The 21,948-nt window shown below is 46.0% G+C and overlaps 1 protein-coding gene across 1 annotated transcript; it reads right to left on the reverse strand.

Moving 5' to 3' along the window:
- Positions 1-836: 836 nt before the first annotated feature.
- Positions 837-15,989, reverse strand: LOC138793394 (kelch-like protein 35). Its single transcript, XM_069971954.1, has 6 exons — positions 14,963-15,989; positions 12,735-12,919; positions 12,371-12,489; positions 6,548-6,736; positions 6,256-6,444; positions 837-2,522 (listed from the first exon to the last, which is right to left on the reverse strand). The coding sequence occupies exons 1-6, from the start codon at positions 15,838-15,840 to the stop codon at positions 2,334-2,336; spliced, it is 1,749 nt and encodes a 582-aa protein (XP_069828055.1). The 5' UTR covers positions 15,841-15,989; the 3' UTR covers positions 837-2,333.
- Positions 15,990-21,948: the final 5,959 nt, after the last annotated feature.

A 21,948-nucleotide genomic window follows, 5' to 3' on the forward strand; every position in this document is an offset into this window, starting at 1 on the left:
GGTGTTGGGTTTGAGCAGTCTGTGACCAGTACTATCTATAGGGGCACTCTGGTGCTGTTGGTTGGAGCAGTCTGTGACCAGTACTATCTATAGGGGCACTCTGGTGTTCTTGGTTGGAGCAGTCTGTGACCAGTACTATCTATAGGGGCACTCTGGTGCTGTTGGTTGGAGCAGTCTGTGACCAGTACTATCTATAGGGGCACTCTGGTGTTCTTGGTTGAAGCAGTCTGTGACCAGTACTATCTATAGGGGCACTCTGGTGTTCTTGGTTGGAGCAGTCTGTGACCAGTACTATCTATAGGGGCACTCTGGTGTTGGGTTGGAGCAGTCTGTGACCAGTACTATCTATAGGGGCACTCTGGTGTTGGGTTGGAGCAGTCTGTGACCAGTACTATCTATAGGGGCACTCTGGTGCTGTTGGTTGGAGCAGTCTGTGACCAGTACTATCTATAGGGGCACTCTGGTGTTGGGTTGGAGCAGTCTGTGACCAGTACTATCTATAGGGGCACTCTGGTGCTGTTGGTTGGAGCAGTCTGTGACCAGTACTATCTATAGGGGCACTCTGGTGTTCTTAGTTGGAGCAGTCTGTGACCAGTACTATCTATAGGGGCACTCTGGTGTTGGGTTGGAGCAGTCTGTGACCAGTACTATCTATAGGGGCACTCTGGTGTTCTTGGTTGGAGCAGTCTTTGACCAGTACTATCTATAGGGGCACTCTGGTGTTCTTGGTTGGAGCAGTCTGTGACCAGTACTATCTATAGGGGCACTCTGGGGTTGGGTTGGAGCAGTCTGTGACCAGTACTATCTATAGGGGCACTCTGGTGTTCTTGGTTGGAGCAGTCTGTGACCAGTACTATCTATAGGGGCACTCTGGTGTTGGGGGAGAGCAGTCTGTGACCAGTACTATCTATAGGGGCACTCTGGTGCTGTTGGTTGGAGCAGTCTGTGACCAGTTCTATCTATAGGGGCACTCTGGTGCTGTTGGTTGGAGCAGTCTGTGACCAGTTCTATCTATAGGGGCACTCTGGGGTTGGGTTGGAGCAGTCTGTGACCAGTACTATCTATAGGGGCACTCTGGTGTTGGGGGAGAGCAATCTGTGACCAGTACTATCTATAGGGGCACTCTGGTGCTGTTGGTTGGAGCAGTCTGTGACCAGTACTATCTATAGGGGCACTCTGGTGCTGTTGGTTGGAGCAGTCTGTGACCAGTACTATCTATAGGGGCACTCTGGCACTAGTAACACGGACACTCAGGCACTTTGTAGTCAGTGCCATCTATAAGGACTCTCTGGCACTGTTAATAGCGGCCCTATGTCTGGCACTATAATAAAGATTTTCTCGTGTTATTAATGTGGGCACTCTTATATTGCTTCTTGGATCACTCTGTGGCCAGGACTGCCTATAGGGGTACCCTGGCATTGTCATTGTGGGTACTCTCTGGCTGGCAGTATAACTGGGGTTGTCTGGCATTAGTACTAGGGGCACTCTGTTATTAATATTGAGGGCATTCATGGCACTGTTAATGGGGTCCTCTCTGGGCAGCAATACAATGGCATTAAAACTAGGGGCACTCTGGTATTGTTTGTTGGGCACTCAGTACTCTCTATAGGGGCACTCTGGCACTTTGAATAGGGACACTCTGACACTGTTTATGGGGGTCCTCTCAAGCTGTTTCCATAATGGGGGCCCTCAGTAAATACTATGGCATCAATAAGGGTGGATCTAAGGCTGGCAATATTGGCACTTTGATGGGGCACTCTCAGGTTGAAGCTGGTCATGGCGACACTATGGCACTATTTATGAGAGTACTCTCCAGCTGGCACTGTAACGGGGGTCCTCTCACACTGGCATTGTCTTCGGTGGCACTCTATGGCTGGCAGTGTATATAGAGGAACTTTGGCACTGTTGTCACTGTTTTGAGGACACTCTTTGGCTGGCACTACATTGAGGGCAATGTCTCTGGGGAGGGGGGGTGCTTTTATCAGGGCCACACTTTGACATTGTCAATAGCGGTTCCTCAGGGGTGGAGTCAAATGTGGAGGTGGAGCTTATATGTAAAAAAGATTGACTGTGCTTTGTATGTAAACAGTATGACACAGGTGCCTAGTATCTAGTATTACACAGTACAACATACACATCCTGACGCTACAACAAGCTACATGACAATACGCAATATAAACACTGTATAGAAAACACCACTGTATACGCTGGTGCCAAAATATCTCCACCTCCATGCCGATGAGCCAGCAAAATTATATTCACAGTTTAGAAAAATTACAAAAATTAAATAAAGTTCATGGTCCAAGAATTTTTTTTTTTCCAGAATGGCGATGTCACGCCGGCGGCCGGTGCAGAATGGTGACGCAGCCGTGATAACTGGTGCAGCGTTGCAGAGGGGGCTCCGCATCAACCTTCCCCGTTTTGGGGTCAAATACGAAAGCGTTTTCTGTCCCTTCTCCATTTTCGTCTCTTCCGCCCAATATGTACATTTTACCTCCGCAAACCGTCACGCCGCAGCTCTCCTGAATGTGGAGACAGTAAGAATTTAGGTGATATAGAGCCAATCAGATCTACAACTAATCCAAACCCCGCCCCTGAGGGGCTATAGGTAGCTCCGCCCCTGAGGGGATTTAAAGAAGCATAACTGGGTTTAAAGTCCAAATGCTGACACCCCCCCCCCCTCCCTCATACTTATCAGCTGCTGTATATCCTGCAGGAAGTGGTGTATTCTTTCTGCTGCCACATCTGTCCATGTCAGGAACTGTCCAGAGCAGGAGAGGTTTTCTATGGGGATTTGCTGCTGCTCTAGACAGTTCCTGACATGGACAGAGGTGGCAGCAGAGAGCAATGTGTCACACTGGAGAGAATACACCACTTCCTGCAGGACATACAGCAGCTGATAAGAACACTGGAGATTTTTAAATAGAAATTATTTACAAATCAATATAACTTTCTGAAAATAGTTACCATGTGTATGAAAGTGGGTAAATAAACTGGAAAAATCTATTAAGGAAACAGGTTTCTTAAATTTCTATGTCCCTAGGAGGAGTTTATTGAAAGTTTCTTAATAGATAATAATATACACTTTAGTCCATCATCAAAAGATTTAAAAAAAAAAACTCCAATACATTTCAAACATTGCAAGTCTATTAAGATTATTATGCAAAAAAAAATCATTAGATTGTTTGAATTTAAGCGATTCTTTCTTTCTGTGTGTAAGCAGGCAATGATGAAACGCTGGCTATAAAGTCATCGCCAATCGTTCGCTAATTGTTTGGTGTATGTACACATCGTATCGTGTCGTATAGTATAGGGTGAACAAACCATCATAATAAGGATCGGAAATTGTGATTGTAAATAACGACCGCCGCTCCATGTATTATGGCGGACGATTTCAAGTCGTTCACAAAAGCTCTCATTTACAATTGTTTATCGTTAATTGGAGAAAACAAAAAATTAGCTTAGTCTAATAGGACCTTAAAGTGTACCTGTCATTTTAATTTTTTTTTTTTTTTTTGCAGAAATCAATAGTACAGGCGATTTTAACAAACTTTGGAATTGGGTTTATTAGCCGAAAAATGCATTTTTATCATGACAAAGCAGTTTGAAGCTCTCCCCGCTGTCTTCATGGTTGTATATGGAGAGGGGAGGGGTGGAGGGAGATGAGGCACCAAAACAGGACAACAGAGAGTTAATTTACAGCTACATCACTGGGCTATCTCCTCTGAACTCAGCACTGACTGTGTAATCCTTTGTTCTCTGCTCTCTGCTGCCAACTAATCTCCCTCCTCCCCCCTCCCCTCTCCATAGATTAGACAGGGCACGTCTGATGCAACAAGACTCGATTTCCTGATAATGAGCAGTGAATGAGAGAGAGGAGGGAGGGGGGGGACCTGGGGAAAGACTTTTTGGTTGCAGATAATGGCATATTTGCGTAATAAATCCAATTATAACGTTTCTTAAAATCGCCTGGACTATTGATTTCTGCAAAAAAATAAAAAATTCGACAGTGACACTTTAACCTCTTAGGGACATATGACGTACCCGTACGTCATATGTAGGCAAGAGGTGTTCAGAGCGGGGTCACCGCCGCGGTCCCGGGTGACACGTGTAGCCCGGGACCGTGCCCGCTAATTCAGTAATCGGATGCAGCTGTCAAAGTTGACAGCTGCATCCGATCACTGTATGCAGCCATCCCTGGTGTCTAGTGGGGGTAGATCGCTCCTCCGGGACGCTGCAGCAGCCGAAAGTATCCGAGTGCTGATCTCATTGATCTTTGCTGTATAACTAAACAGCAAAGATCTCAATGAGAGATCAGAGTGCTTATACTAGAAGTCCCCCAGGGGGAATAACACTAACCCCAGGGGGGGATAACCCTAACCCCAGGGGGGAATAACCCTAACCCCAGGGGGGAATAACCCTAACCCCAGGGGGGAATAACCCTAACCCCAGGGGGGAATAACCCTAACCCTAACCCCGGGGGGAATAACCCTAACCCCAGGTGGGAATAACCCTAACCCCAGGGGGGAATAACCCTAACCCCAGGGGGGAATAACCCCAACCCTAGGGGGGAATAACCCTAACCCCAGGGGGGAATAACCCTAACCCCAGGGGGGAATAACCCTAACCCCAGGGGGGAATAACCTTAACCCCAGAAGGAATAACCCTAACCCCAGGGGGGAATAACCCTAACCCCAGGGGGGCTTCTAGTATAAGTGTAAAAAAAAAAAAAAAAGTATTGTTATTAGTAAAAATCCCCTCCCCTAATAAAAGTCTGAATCACCCCCCTTTCCCCAGGTTATAAATAAAAGAAAATAAATAAATAAACATGTTTGGTATCGCCGCATGCGTAATCGCCCGAACTATTAATTAATCACATTCCTGATCTCACACAGTAAACGGCGTCAGCGCAAAAAAATCCCAAAGTGCAAAATTGTGCCTTTTTGGTGACATCAAATCCAGAAAAAATGTAATAAAAAGCGATCAAAAAGTCGTATATACGCAATCACGGTACCGATAGAAAGAACATATCATGGCGCAAAAAATGACACCTCACACAGCTGCATAGACCAAGGATAAAAGCGCTATAAGCCTGGGAATAGAGGGATTTTAAGGAACATATATTTGTTAACAATGGTTTGAATTTTTTACAGGCCATCAGATACAAGAAAAGTTATACATGTTATAGATCGTTGTAATCGTAATGACTTGGGGAACATGGATAACAAGTCAGTTTTACCCCAGGGTGAATGGCGTAAAAACAAAGAACCCCCAAATATAACAACACAAAAATGATCGTTAATACTGTGTTTCCCCAAAAATAAGACGCCCTCCCAAAAAATAAGACACCCCACCTACTCTACCCTAAAACCTTAAGTATGGCATCCCCCCAAAAGTAAGGCACCACCTACTCTACATCAAAAGTAAGGCGCCCCCCAAAGTAAGGCCACTGGCCGCCACCCTGGACTCACCTAGTCCCCTTCGTGGACCTCCCAAATCGGCACCGCAGGCAGCCTGGTCCAAGGCCCCCACGTCCCGACCCACGCTAGACCCGCTGCTGACCCGAAGCCGCCGCACGCCAGACCCGCCACTGACCCGCTGCATGCCGGACCCGCCACTCTTGGTGAGTATTCCAGGGAGGCTGTCTTGTTTCATTCCTCGAAAATAAGCCATAGTGCCGTTTTGGGAGTGATGGGGGGGAATATAACCGTCTTATTTTCGGGGAAACACGGTAACAGAAATCGGTGAATGTAATAACATTAGAATCGTTCACTGTTATCACTAGCGATCGATCACTAAATACGTGTAGTAGGGCCTTAAAGGACACCTCCAGGTAGAGCGATTTTTGTGAGACGTGAGAGATGAGGTTAGTTGGATTCGGTATTCTGTGATAAATATTCTGCATGCTCTCCTGCTTTAGGCTTATAAATGATACAGAAAACACATTTCTTAAAGGGACTGTCCAGTTAACCTGCTCTGTTCAGAATCCTTACCTCAGAAGAGTGAATGGTTACAAAGAGTGTCTCTCTTTCTGGAGGACCTTTCCTGTCCTGCATTACACAGACAGCCCATTGATATGAATGGACATGGTGTAATACCCCGTTTTGCCTGTAGTGGTGCTGCAGGGAAATTGAACACTTACTACTAGGTTTCTTCTCAGCTGATCGTTGTGGGTCTCAGCAGGGGGACACTATATTTTAAGGGAGTGTCCAGTCTGGAGTATGGTCTTTGTAAATAGAAGGCCTAGCAACTCACCAGAGCTCCGGGCAGAGACGCCACTTCACTCCACACATCTGTATGTGGGTTATAGCTGAAGATTGTGCTGAGAAGACCCCCGACCACATACACAACTCCATCCAGTTCTACAGCATTGATGCATCTCTGGGAGAAAGGTGACGGTGTCTTATACGTCCATGTGTCAGTTTCCAGATCGTAGCATTGAACCTGGAATAGTCCCAATGAGGATAAACAATAATGATAAACTCAACTCTGCTTCATCTGAACAGAGGCCTATCACTGTATAAAGACTGCCATACCACGACTATACCTTATCCGTGTTCCCATAATCCTCCACTGCTCCACCAAAGACATACAGCCTGTTCATACAGGAGACGACCGCTGCCGAGCTCACAGCCTCCAACATGGGGGTCACCGGGGACCAGGTGTTAGTGAAGGAGTTGTACCGCTCCACTGTAGATAATCTCTTCAAGCCATCGAATCCACCGACAGCGTAGATCTGAGGGACATAGATGTCACGTTACACCATTATAATATATTAATATTCATTATATGCAACAATCTGAAACTTTTTAAAGTTTAAAACGTTATGTTAAAATTCTTTAAGGGGGTACTTTAAAGAAAATCTCCAGTCTTCCAATACTAATCAGCTGCTGTATGTCCTGCAGGAAGTGGTGTACTCTCTCCACTCTGACACAGTGCTCTCTGCCGCCACCTCTGTCCATGTCAGGAACTGTCCAAAGCAGCAGCAAATCCCCGTAGAAAACTTCTCCTGCTCTCCAGACTGGAGAGAATACACCACTTCCTGCAGGACATACAGCAGCTGATAAGTACCGGAAGACTGGAGATTTTTTAATAGAAGTAAATTAGAAAACTCTGGCACTTTCTGAGACCAGTTGATTTGAAAGAAAAAAAATTCCCTGGAGTACCATTTTAAGGTGCCTGAACGTCCATAATAGCCATGGTTCTCTGTTATCAGCCATTGTCACAGCCTGTCGTCTATAGGCAACCATGTGCCTGAACAGTTTGGTGGCGAATTATGGCGCTGTCTTATAGTAAGATTCTCTCTGTTGCCCATAGCAACCAATCACAGCTCAGCTTTCATTTTGCCAGAGCAATATGAGAAATGAAAGCTGAGCCCTGACCGGTTGCTATAGGCAACACGGAGGGAATCTTACTGTAAGGGTCCTATTCCACAGGCCGATGGGGGCCCGATCAATAATGTAAACGACGCTCGTTTACTGGGCCTATTACACAGCCCGATAATCGTTTAGCGATGGCTGCAGGGACATTGTTACCGATGTCCTTGCAGCCCTTGTTTAAACCAATACTTTACCTATGCATGTTGCAGAGCTCCTCCTGCGCTCCTTCTTCCTCCCGGTCCAGCGCGCAGCAGCAGCTTCAGTGCGGCCTGTCTGACAGACCGCTCAGCCAATCACTGGCCGTGGTGGTCAGCTTAGACAGGCCGCACTGAAGCCATACCTCCCAACCGTCCCGGATCCAGCGGGACAGTCCCGATTTTGGGGTCTTGTCCCACTGTCCCGGAACGGCCGCCATGTGTCCCACTGTCCCCCACCCCGGCCCCGGCGTTGGCACCGGCAGCTGCATCTGCCGGGTGCAGAGTGCAGCCCTTACACTGTGAGTGCTTCTAATGAGCGCTCACAGCGACACCTACTGGCCAGGCGTATGACACCCCTGATGCTGAGGAGGTAATGCACAGGCACTCTCCTGATTGGCACAGATGATGTGAGAAGAGTACGGGCGCCATGGAGCTGGACAGGCATGACCCGGTAAGCCCCGCCCCTATCGCGGTAAGCCCGCCCCCGGCATCGCCCAACGCGACTAACTAACCAGCAGAGTATACAGGGCCAGAGGAGGAGAGACGCCTTGGACAACTGGAAATATGGTAAGTACAATGGGTCAATCTGGGGCGGGGCTTACCGGTATGGGGCGAGGCTTACCGGGTCCTACTGTTGGCAACTATGCAAGCTTGCACAAGAAGCTCGACGAGATGGGGTACTAAGGGGGTACTAAGGGGCATACTAAGGGGGTACTATGGAGCATACTAAGGGGGTACTAAAGGGCATACTAAGGGGCATACTAAGGGGGTACTAAGAGGCATACTAAGAAGATACTAAGGGGGTACTAAGGGGCATACTAAGGGGGTACTAAAGGGTATACTAAGGGGGTACTAAGGGGCATACTAAGGGGGTACTAAGGGGCATACTAAGGGGGTACTAAAGGGCATACTAAGGGGGTACTAAGGGGCATACTAAGGGGGTACTAAAGGGCATACTAAATGGCATACTAAGGGGGGCATTAAGAAGGTAAAAAGGGGGGTACTAAAGAGCATACTGAGGGGGTACTAAAGGGCATACTAAGGGGGTACTAAAGGGATACTAAAGGGCATACTAAGGGGGTACTAAAGGGCATGCTAAGGGGGTACTAAAGGGCATAGTAAGGGGGTACTAAAGGGCATACTAAGGGGCATACTAAGGGGGTACTAAAGGGCATACTAAGGGGGTACTAAGGGGCATACTAAGGGTGTACTAAGGGGCATACTAAGGGGGTACTAAGGGCATACTAAGGGGGGTACTAAGGGCATACTAAGGGGGGTACTAAGAAGGTAAAAAGGGGGGTACTAAGGGCATACTAAGGGGGGTACTAAGAAGGTAAAAAGGGGGGTACTAAAGGGCATACTAAGGGGGTACTAAGGGCATACTAAGGGGGGTACTAAGAAGGTAAAAAGGGGGGTACTAAAGGGCATACTAAGGGGCATACTAAAGGGCATACTAAGGGGCATACTAAGGGGGTACTAAGGGGCATACTAAGGGGGTACTAAGGGCATACTAAAGGGGTACTAAGGGCATACTAAAGGGGTACTAAGGGCATACTAAAGGGGTACTAAGAGGCATACAACATAGGGGCATACTATATACCAGTGCTTCTCAAACAATTTGTACTAGAGCCTCACCCAACAGACCAAGGCAATGCCTGGGCCTCACCAGACTGATCAGAGGATGTTGGGGCCTCACCATCTGTGGTGAAAGTCCATTTAAAAGCTGAAAATAATGCTAGGACTACCTTTCACCTGTCTCCCAGGCGCTATATACTAATAAAGCAAGTATGAAATAAATGAATAATGTTGCTAAAATTGAGATTTTAGAGGACTGAGCAGATCAGAGTTACTTTTGTGAAAACTGGCTCCCCAGCTGGGCCTCACCAACAACTAGGGGGCGCCTCACTGGTGTGGCCCGCCTCACAGTTTGAGAAGCACTGCTACATACCATGTGGGGGCTAAAAAGGAGGGGTTATATTATGTGGGGGCTATACTATGTGCTTTTGGGGGGCTCCTGCACAGGAATGGGTCCTATACTATATAGGGGCTGCTACGGGGGAGGGCTATACTCTATGGGGACTGCTGCACAGGGAGTGGGAAAGATGGCAAGAAACACAAAACTGAAGCAGAGAAGATGTCCCCTGTGAGTCACCGAATACCGGCAATACAATCACCTATAAGGTCTGCAGGTGTACAGCCTCATCTACCGCTATATGGTGACTGCTGAGGTAGAGTACTGCTCTGTGTACAGCCTCATCTACCGCTATATGGTGACTGCTGAGGGAAAGTACTGCTCTGTGTACAGCCTCATCTACCGCTATATGGTGACTGCTGAGGTAGAGTACTGCTCTGTGTATAGTGGATGTTATGTAGTAATAGTATAAGGGGGGTATACGCAGGGGCGGATTAACTTTACCATAGGCCCCGGGCTGTTCACCAAGCCTGGGCCCCCCCACCCCACTGTAACTATGGCAGCACTAGCCTGGCGTTCATAGTACAGGACAGATAATGTCATGATGTCCTGATTTGTGCAAAATTGCTATAAAAAAACAGTGATTTTTTTGCAAATCATGGTGGAAGTGTAGCCAGGAGACAGTACAACACTGAAAGTATAAGTCTTTTTGGGTGGTCATGGGCCCCCCAGGAGCTCAGGGCCCCGGGCTGCCACCCAAAACGCCCCTATTATAGTCCACTACTGGGTATACGTCACTATGCGGTGAAGATCTGGTGATAATATTTGTTTCTTATGTAATGGTAATAGGTGATGCGGTTATGAGGGGCGTGGCTATGGGGGCGTGGCATATTGCCGTGACTGTCCCTCTTTCCTCTGCACAAAAGTTGGGAGGTATGCTGTAGCTGCTGCTGCGCGCTGGAGGAAGAAGGAGTGCAGGAGGAGCCCTGCAACATGCATAGGTAAAGTATGGTGCTTGTGGAATCACTGGTCGCCTCGCTGGGCTGAGGATGGCACCTGTCAACAAGTGTTTTATTACATATTTTAGGAGTTAATATGTCTTATATTGAACTGTTATGTGTATTTCTCTGTACCAGTAACTGGCAGGCAGAGAATGGGTTACATGCTTTTCACTGCACACCACACAAAACAGCGACACCTACTGTCCTTAGTGGGAACTGCTCTAGGTAGTGTGGTTAACCTAGGAAGTTGCTAGAAGGGGGTGGGGCTATGCAGATTAGGCCCCCTATATAAGGATGGCAGTTGCAGTGCATAGCTGAGACAAGGGAGACAAGTGACTAGCTGCTGAGGGAACAACATCACCTCATGAGAGACCATCACCACAGAGAGAAGCTGCTAAGGGGAACAAGAACAGAGCAGCCAAAGAAAACAGCTGGAGGTGAGAGGAAAAGAGAGACTTTGAGAGACAGTTTGTCAGGTGCCCCCTCAGGAAAGGGCTAGCACACTTACAGTCAGTGGGAATCCTAAAGACAGACCCCTAAGCGGATGGACTTGGCTGTAAAAGGGAGCAGAGTTAACGTAGGCCTCTGCACCCATCTTCCTGAATTCGGGGGTAAGATTTACTAGGACCCCTGGATACCTCTGGGACCCGAAAGTTGTGGCCTAAGGCCCGGCGCAGTAACCTAAGCAGGAAGCTCCCTAGCAGACAGGGAGGGAAAGACAGACGCAAGCACCATTGGGGGAGAGGTCCATAGGATCACCGTGCCCACCAGCGTCCCCACACGTACTGACAGATCAGGATCCGAGGCAGATCATCTCTCCACACACCACCAGACTCTCCACACACCACCAGACTCTCCACACACCACCAGACTCTCCACAAGCACAGTAACCCAGTTAAAGCCGCCAGTATTCACCGCTGTATGCCAAAAGACTGTGAAAACACCTGCAAGTCTATCAGTAAAGGAGTTATTGTTACACTGGCTCCCTCCTTGTCTCCCTGTTGTCCTGGTTATCTGCACCACACCACCATCAAGGGGCATTGTACCGGACAGCAGTATTTGGGGTTGGCCCCGGGGGAACTACAGGTCCGCACCATTGACCACCTTACACACAGGTGCAGCCCCCCTCCAGGAACTTCTGCAGTAGCCCACAGAAGAGAGCGAGAACTCAGGGAAGCGCCAGAGGGTCCCCCTGTAACTGCAGAAGCCCTCGTGCCCACCTGTGACCATGACAAGATCCAGCTATCCTGCAAGTACAGCACACCCTCACTCTGCAGTCCTCAGTGCATCCCCTCACAGAGGAGCTCAGCGCCACATTCAGGAGAGACTACTACCACCATCATCATCCTCTCCTCATTCCCCTCACTCTTTTCCAAGTACCCCGGCTCACTGCAACACAACCATCAGCTGATCACTGTCTCTATTACACGGAGCAATAATCGGGCCCATTTGGCCGATTATCGCTCCGTGTAATATGGCCCTAACTATAAGACAGCGCCAGATCCACTAATTCCTCGCCCACTTAAACGCCACATGAAATGTTAGCCAATTGATCCAATTACACAGGACTGATGTCTTGAATGACCTGCACCAATATAATCATAGTGATTGGTGGCGCCGATAGTTCAGGTCATCAGGGACAGACTCCATCTCCTACCAGTACTATAACTCCATCTCCTACCAGCCCTATAACTCCATCTCCTAACAGTCCTATAACTCCATCTCCTGCCAGTCCTGTGACTCCATCTCCTACCAGTCCTGTGACTCCATCTCCTACCAGTCCTGTGACTCCATCTCCTACCAGTCCTGTGACTCCATCTCCTTGTAAAAACACAATGAACACACAAAATGGGCACACTTTATAAAAGCTGTAGTTCTTACCTCACCATTCAGAACGGCCATCTTATGTCTCCACCGACCCTGACTTAGGGGGGCGACCTTTATCCAGGAATTAAGCTGAGTGCTGAACATCCAGACATCACTGCTGTTAATGTGACCACCTGATAAAATGAAAGGTAAGGCATTTTATATATATATATATATATATATATATATATATATCTCAATATGTGGGCAAATCATAAGGATGTAAGATGAGGACCAAGATGCAATGCATGAGAAATGTTACAATAGTTCCTGAGGGAAGGTCAAGGGGCGGGCAGTGATTTGTATCATGGCTGCAAGAGGTATCTGAGACCCTTCAAGGGATATTATAAATCATAGAACCTAGGTATACATACATTACCTGAGATATAGATATGATTCTTCAGTGTAGTGGCGGCAAACTCGGATTTGGTATAACCCGGCATACTGGCAAGCGTCATCCATTGCCCGCTCTTTGGATGGTAACATTCGGTGAAGGGCAGCTTTAACAGGCCCTTTTTATCGCAGCCGCCAATGATAACTATGGCCTCCGACAAATTCATGAACCTGCAGGGACCATACACAGATCTAGTAAAACTTCTCAAAATAACCAACGTACAAAATAAACCAGGGTCATAAAGCAAAGGTAAGGGTATAATGGGGATGAAGGATGAGAGAAGGAGAGTTATCTTATATTGCATAAAATTATATACATAAAACAATACCGCCATATAATGCACATATAATAATACAACAATACAGTGTTCAAATAATAGCCCCATATAGTGCTCACATAATACCATGGTCGAATGCCCGCAAACCAATTCCTGAGAGTGTGCACATAATACACTCATATAGTGCTATACTGTCATACAGTATCCACATAATATCATACAGGACAACTAGCTTGCTATGTCCAAAAGACAGTGCCATATAGTTTCTACATAACACTGCAATTATGCCATAATATAGCCCCCATATAACAAGATTGGGGGTTACAAAAAAAAATACATATATATAGTTGTCATTGCATACACAGGCAATACCGTCATCTAGGGTCTGACTAAGGGCCCTATTATACGTGACGATTATCGTGGGAAAAATCATTAAATTGTTCGAATTTAAGCGATAATCGTTCTGTGTAATTGCAGGCAACGATCGAAAAATCGTTTGTATGTCGTTGATCGTTTATTTAGATCTGAACCTAAAATTATCGTTAATCCTTCGCTGTTATTCCACGTTCGTTCGCTCAAGTTCCGCATTTTTTAATAATTGTTCAGTGTAATAGCACATTGTTCATTTTTTTTTCTGGGATCAGAAGGAATAAACGATCATAGTAACGATCGCAATAACGATCATAGTAACGATCGTAACCAACGATTATCATTCTGTGTAATATGGTGAACGATTTCAGGTTAACGATAAACATAAACGTTTGCGATCGTTTATCGTTAGTCGTTAATCCTTAAAAATCGCTCAGTGTAATAGGACCCTAAGGGGCCTATTCCACGGGAACGATAATCGGCCGAATCGGCTCCGTGTAATAAAGACAACGATCAGCCGATGATCGTTGTCATCAGCTGATCGCTGATATAGGTTAGAACCTATAATTGTCGGACACCAACCGCGCACCGCTACGTGTAATAGTGCTGTGCGGCCGGCGACTGACGATATGCATTACCTATCCAGGCTCCAGGGCGGCTGCTGCGGTCCACTTCTCCCCGGGTCCCGCGCGCTCTAGCTTCAGATCGGCCTGTCAGCTGACAGGCCACTCAGCCAATCACAGGCCGGGATCGCCGCAGCCTGTGATTGGCTGAGTGGCCTGTCTGCTGACAGGTCGCTCTGAAGCTAGAGCGCGTGGGGAGAAGCGGGCCACAGGAGCAGCCCTGGAGCGTGGATAGGTAAAGTATACCGTTTAAGCAAGGGCTGCAAGGACATCGGTAACGATGTCCCTGCAGCCCTTGTTAAACGATTATCGGGCCGTGTAATAGGCCCAGTAAACGAGCGCCGATCTAGCAGATCATCGCTAGTTTACAGTTATTATCGGGCCCCATCTAATAGTGCCCGAACACTGTAGTACTGCGTCTCTTGGCTATATAATACTGCCAAAGCCATACACATACTGCTATATCAGCATACATCAATTCATATTTCAACCCCTATGTCATGCGCCAACCCCACAGACATTGGGCACTTAGAGGGATATTCCTATAACACTTATGGCACATCCAACAGATTGGGACAACGGAGTCCCAAGACAGAGGGATGGTCACACATGCTGGCTGTTCCCTCCATTGTAGTACACGAGAATTGTGAAACACTGAGTTGTTTCTGTGTTCTTCCAGTAGGTGGGAGCCTCAAAAATGGACTTACCAGTATAGATGTTTCACATGGGAGCATCCCTTTAAGTTTAGGTGTTTGAAGTGGTACAAGTGGCCTGTAGACTAGAAAACTTTCCAGATGACCATGGGTTGTATAGAAGATGGACAATTGGGTTGGTTCAGACCAAGCTTCCAGCAGAGGTACACATTTACATTGACATTCAGAAGACGTAAGGTCAAGAACCATCAGAAAACAAGAACATTACTATACATGATGATGGTTTCTTACCTTCTTGGTCTCACCCTGAGGGAGTTCAGTGGATTTCCGAGAATGAGGTATCTCCGAGCCTCGTGAAGTAGAGGGAAACACTCAGGACATTCTTGGATGGTCTTGTCCATTTCCACCTTCTCCAAAAAATAAGCAGGATCTATCAGGGGTAATCGGACATGTTCCAGAAGATCCCTCAGAGCTTCTCCTCCTTGGCTCTTATTCTCCTTCACCCACCTCATGACGGCTTCATAGACAGTTTCTTCTTTGCTCACCACTAGGTCATCGTTCGACAAATACTCAATCAGTTCCTCCTTAGTCAACTCCAAGAACTCCTCATGGCAGGAGACTTCCTCGAAGCCTTCCAGCATCAGCTTCTTACTTTTCTCGGACAAGGAAGTGATGGAGAACATGTCGGCAAACTTCATGATGCCCACACAGTTGGACGGGTCCAGTTGGCTGTCGAGAAACTTGACGCACTCATCTCGGAGACTGCAGATGTGGAGTAGATCTGAAGCCTGTAAGATCTCCTCCACGTTGTCTTCTTCTATCTTAGGACTCCCGCCATACATAAAGTCCAGTAGAACCCCCATAATTCTAGCTGAGATTTTCTCAATTTTCACTACGCTCAGGTTGCTTTCCTTAAGCTTACCCCCAAACATGGCTCTGAAATAGGAACTATTGGCGGACAGGACCCCTCGATGACAAGGAAACATCTGATCTTCAATGAGGAGAACCATGTCTGTAAAGATCCCACTTTGTCGGTAAATGTTTAAGTTCTGCAGGATCTCCTTGGCGTGACATGCTCCTCCACAGGACCTTGTCTGAACTTTATTTGCCCTCGGCTCTTGGATTGAGTTTTCGAGATGGTAGGACTTATAGTCGACCTCCTCATTCATGACTTTTTGAACCCTGGTTTAGAAGATAAAATAATTAGAGGAAAATAATACTTCAGTCCATGTTTTGGGTCAAAGGTAACAGTTTTGTCACTAGTTTCTTACTATTTTGGTTTATCTCTAAATACCTTATGACATACCGTGCCAGAAGATGTCATTGGCTGAGGAGGCTGAGGGGAGTGCCGCATGTTACCTTTAACCCCCTGCCGCTGCTTTACTGTAAATTAACGTCGCTGCAACCTATGCCCGATGCTGCAGCAACGTTAATTTATGATGTAGGATGACACAGGCACAGAAGCTGCGCCTGTGTCATCCGTGTCACTCAGATGCTGACAGTTAACCCTATAAATACTGTGGTTGGCACAACCGCAGTATCTGTAGGGCTTCAGACAGAGGGAGAAATTTCTGTCTGATAACCACTGGGGCTCTGCAATGTGATCGCATCCTGGCTACGGAGGCCGAAAGGGAAGGGAGGGAAAGCCTGCGCATGGACACAGTCAGTGCACAGCCGCGAGCTCTGCCCTCTACTCTGTCCTCTGGCGCTCTTAGAAGCCTGTAACAGCGGCAGGGGAAAGACGGAGGGGGTAGAGCTCGCGGCTGTGCGCTGACTGTGTCCGTGCGCAGGCTTTCCCTCCCTTCCCTTTCTGCCTCCGTAGCCAGAACAAGGGAATTCAGCTTATGGGGTCATTATGACCCATGGTCGTGAAAGGGTTAAATGGGTACTCCACAGGAAAAAAATAATTTTCAAGTCAACTAGTGTCAGAAAGTTATGCAGATTTGTAAATGATTTATGTTTAAAAATCTCCAGTCTTCCAGTACTTATCAGCTGCTGTATGTCCTGCGAAAAGTGGTGTTTTCTCTACAGTCTGACACAGTGCTCTCTGCTGCCACCTCTGTCCATGTACTCCTTTAAAGTAGACTTTATGTCACCAAATCTGAGATTCTTAGGGCCCTATTCCACGGGACGATTCTTGTTCGCATAATCATCAACGATAAACGTTCCAAATGACCGCTATTGCGAAAGACCTGAAACCGTTCACCCATTTACATGGAAAGATAATCGTTACTTATGATCGTTCTTGCGGTCGTCTTGTCGTCGCTATTGCGTTCGTCACTACTGCAAACGACTGAACGACTTCTTATTGAATGCGAACGATTTGCGAACGAGCAACAATAAAAATAGGTCCAGGTCTTTTTAAACGATCAACGATTTCTCGTTCGGTCGTTAGTCATTAACTGCTATTCAACCGTACGATTATCGTTTAGATTCGAACGATTTAACGATAATCTGAACGATAATCGTCCTGTGGAATAGGGCCCTTACCCTGAACCAGGAGACGTAAGGGATATGATATAGAGTAGGCTGCAGATATGTTACATGGACAGTGCGGCTGATGCTATCATTTCATGCTCTGCTGCCCCTACCCACAATCCCCTGCCATGTCAGTTGGTGTTAGTTACGGCAGAGCAGTCTGGGGCCCGTAGAGGGGACGTCACTGCTCATATCCAGAGTCACGGCCACTGCTAAAAATACAGCTGGAGGCGGACAAAAAGACTGCGGGAGAGAGGACGGCGACAAGTATAATGGGGGGATTTACAGAGCGCCAGAAGTCTGCCACCAACTGCAACAAACCTGGAGTGCATGGCGTCCTGCTGAGGGACTGTGTGCGGTCACACCTTCTAGGCCGAGGGTATGGGGACCAAATAACAGGATGGCAACGAGAACACCAATACGGTGGAGTAAGGAAGAAAAGGGCTGCTTATGTTCCTCACAAGACCCTGAGTATTTTAGGGGTTCATTTCCTGGTGGTCTAGGATAGTGAAAGGGTTAACCTTTCATTCAATGATCGTTTAGGGTAGAGAATGGGTTAATGTTACGTTCCCTGGTGGTCTAGGGAAGTGAAATTTAAATTCCTCATTGATCTCAAGTATCTAAAGGGTTAAACGTTCATTCCCCGGTCTGGAGTATTAAAATAATTCACTTTATATATCCTGGAGATCTATGGTAGTGAATGGGTTAATATTACATTGTGTGGATGGCTAGCATTGTAAAAGGCTTAAAGGCGTATTCCAGTACTTATCAGCTGCTGTATGCCCTGCAGGAAGTGGTGTATTCTCTCCAGTCTGACACAGTGCTCTCTGCTGCCACCTCTGTCCATGTTAGGAACTGTCCAGAGCAGGAGAGGTTTTCTATGGGGATTTGTACTGCTCTGGACAGTTCTTGACATGGACCGACTTAAAGGGGTAATTCACTCAAACCTTTTGATGTGTTGCTGCCCTTGATGAGACTAACAATTCCTTCCATATTTGTTATTATATATTCAGTCTCCTTCCCCCAGTTCTGAACTCCTGCTTTCTGCTAAAGACACAAAAATCTCCCTCCCTTCTGAGACGGCTGATACAAACAAATCCCTGGCTGGCTTTATCTGCAACATTGTAGCTTCTTTGTAATGCTGAGATGACTGTGGTCATCTGGAGAAGTCATCATGGCGGTCTGGGCCAGATGCAGAAGAAGAGGAAGGAGAATGTCTCCAATCATAGAGGAGGTCAGGTGTAGTCAGTGGATTTATAGCGGAGCTCTCACCTCTCCTGACCCGTCTGTTATTGGAAACCCCTGGATTTCCCATGAGATAACACTTGTTTTTCTATCAACCCATCCGTAGGCTTATTGTTATCTCAGCCCTACGTAATCTATCCACGCTTTTTTTTTCTTTCTTTTTTTATGTTTTACTACCTTTTTGTAATATTGTACTAAAAAAATTTCAAGACCCATAACTTATTTTTTATTTTTATGCCTGATGAGGTTATGCGTGGACATTTTTTTATTGGTTATTAAGAATACATGTGACTTTTTAGTTGTAGTTTACCTTTTTTTTTTTTTATTATTATTATTATTATTTTACAGCAGTTTTTTTTTTGGTTACAGACGCGGCAGTATCTGATATGTGTATTTTTTATGTAGAGAAAGGGAATGTATAGGGGACATTTTTAGCATTATATTTTTTATTGTATAGATGTATATATTATATTTTGGGATGTCATTTTTATTTCATTTTATTTTATATACTTTTTTTTATTCCTGTAACTTTTTAAACCTTTGACTTTGACAGCTATCAGCAGATGGCTGCTATAATATATGGGAACCTCTATAGCTGAGGATGCAGACTCCTTACATGTCATGGTCGCGTTCTATATAGATTATATAGATTTCTAATTTACCTTATTTTAAAAATTCACCAGTCTTCCAGTACTTATCAGCTGCTGTATGTCCTGCAGGAATTGGTGTATGCTTCAAGTCTGACACAGCGCTCTCTGCTGCCACCTCTGTCCATGTCAGGAACTGTCCAGAGCAGCAGCAAATCCCCAAAGAAAACCTCTCCTTCTGTTTCTGACTTGTATTGTATATGATATAGCTCAAATATCTTTGATGCAGCTTTAATATGATGTTGTAATTCTGACATTTATTATATGAAAAATGTAATAAAAAGATTGAAACAGAAAACCTCTCCTGCTCTGGACAGTTCCTGACATGGACAGAGGTGGCAGCAGAGAGCACTGTGTCAGAGTGGAGAGAATACACCACTTCCTGCAGGACATACAGCAGCTGATAAGTACTGGAAGACTGGAGATTTTTAAATAGAAGTAAATTACAAATCTATATAACGTTCCAGTTGATTTGAAAGAAAAATATTTTCACCGGAGTACGCCTTTAAGAGGTCATTAGCATTTTTACTAGATTTCACCCCATGTCATCTGTCAGACACCCGGCTGCATCTAGGACACATGTGGTTTGAGACTCTGGTGGGAAAATGTCCAGAGGGGAAGTTGGGTCTTTTTCAGGTTATGAAAGGAGACGTTGCGGGTTTCTGCCGCCAGAAGAGGGAAATACTTCTATGTGAGTCAGCAGACCGCCGGACGGTGCGTGCCAAGGTGTCCCCCCCGATATTCCTGCGGCCACGCGGCATCCTGATAGATCACAACATACAAGTGTAGCAGAGCTGTCACCTGTGTCATAGCCCATGTAATTCTGCTCTCAGGACTGAAATCTGACAGCACCCCCTGCTTGTTCAGTGTCTGCACACAGCCGGTGATCCTGGGTCAGTCTGGGAGGCGCTGTCTATGAGCTGCCCCTGATTTATACGGGTTCAGCTGTTAAAGGGAGACTGTCAACCTGCTTGCTGACTGTTTCAGCGTACCCCTTAGGGACTATAGACACTGTTCAGCAGAGAGTATTTCACATGATAGGCTTAGATACACTGACCACATAGACAATATGATACATATACATGCACATGAGAGCTCAGTATGCAGTATTACACAAGACAGGCCTAGATACACCAGTACAGCAGGCAGTGTTATACAGGACTGACTTAGATACACCAGTACAGCAGGCAGTGTTATACAGGACTGACTTAGATACACCAGTACAGCAGGCAGTGTTATACAGGACTGACTTAGATACACCAGTACAGCAGGCAGTGTTATACAGGACTGACTTAGATACACCAGTACAGCAGGCAGTGTTATACAGGACTGACTTAGATACACCAGTACAGCAGGCAGTGTTATACAGGACTGACTTAGATACACCAGTACAGCAGACAGTGTTATACAGGACTGACTTAGATACACCAGTACAGCAGGCAGTGTTATACAGGACTGACTTAGATACACCAGTACAGCAGGCAGTGTTATACAGGACTGACTTAGATACACCAGTACAGCAGGCAGTGTTATACAGACTTAGATACAATAGTTAAGCAGACTGGTGTAAAGTGAAACTGGCTCAGTTGCCCCTAGCAACCAATCAGATTCCACCTCTCATTCCTCACAGACTCTTTGGAAAATGAAAGGTGGAATCTGATTGGTTGCTAGGGGCAACTGGGCCAGTTTCACTTTACTCCATGTTTGATAACTCTCCCCCACTGTATTTCATATGATAGACTTAGATACAGTAGCTCAGCAGCCGGTATCACAGATAATAATATTAGATACAGCAGCTTAGCAGACAGTATCACACCATAGGATAAGATACAGCGGCTTAGCAGCCAGTATCATATGTTAATATTAGATACATCATCTCAGCAGACAGTATTACACATAAGTATTAGATCGTCCACCTAAGCAGGTATTACACGTTACAGGTAGTATTAGATACACCAGATCAACAGGCAGTATCACACATCTTACTATTAGATACACCAGGTCAACAGGCAGTATCACACGTTACTATTAGATACACCACGTCAACAGGCAGTATCACACATGTTACTATTAGATACACTGGCGCAGCATACAGTATCACATATGATAGGATTAGATACACCGGCCCAAGAGACAGTATCACACATGATAGGATTGGATACACTAGCTCAGCCGGCAGTATCACACATGATAGGATTAGATACACAGCTCAGCAGACAGTATCACACATAAGAGGGTTAGATACACTAGCTCAGCAGACAGTATCACACCAGAGAATTGGATACAACAGCTCAGGAGACAGTATCACACATGACAGGATTAGATACACCAGCTCATCAGACAGTATAACACATGACAGGATTAGATACACCAGCTCAGTATACAGTATAGTATAACACATGATAGGATTAGATACACTAGCTCAGCAGACAGTATCACACATAATAGGTTTGGTTACACTAGCTCAGCAGACAGTATCACACATGAGATGATTGGATACACTAGCTCAGCAGACAGTATCACACATTAGAGAATTGGATACACCAGCTCAGTATACAATATAACACATATAGGATTGGATACACTAGCTCAGTATACAGTATAAGGCTATGTTCACACTATATTTCAGTCAGTATTGTGGTCCTCATATTGCAACCAAAACCAGGAGTGGATTAAAAACACAGAAAGGATCTGTTCACACAATGGGGAAATTGAGTGGATGGCCGCCATTTAATGGTAAATAACTTCCATTATTTCAATATAACAGCCGTTGTTCTAAAATAACAGCAAATATTTACCGTTATATGGCGGCCATCCACTCAATTATGTGGACAGATCCTTTCTGTGTTTTCAATCCACTCCTTGTTTTGGTTCAATATGAGGACCACAATACTGACTGGAATATAC

This window comes from Dendropsophus ebraccatus, chromosome 5 (genome assembly GCF_027789765.1).
Source record: "Dendropsophus ebraccatus isolate aDenEbr1 chromosome 5, aDenEbr1.pat, whole genome shotgun sequence".
Lineage (NCBI taxonomy): Eukaryota > Metazoa > Chordata > Amphibia > Anura > Hylidae > Dendropsophus > Dendropsophus ebraccatus.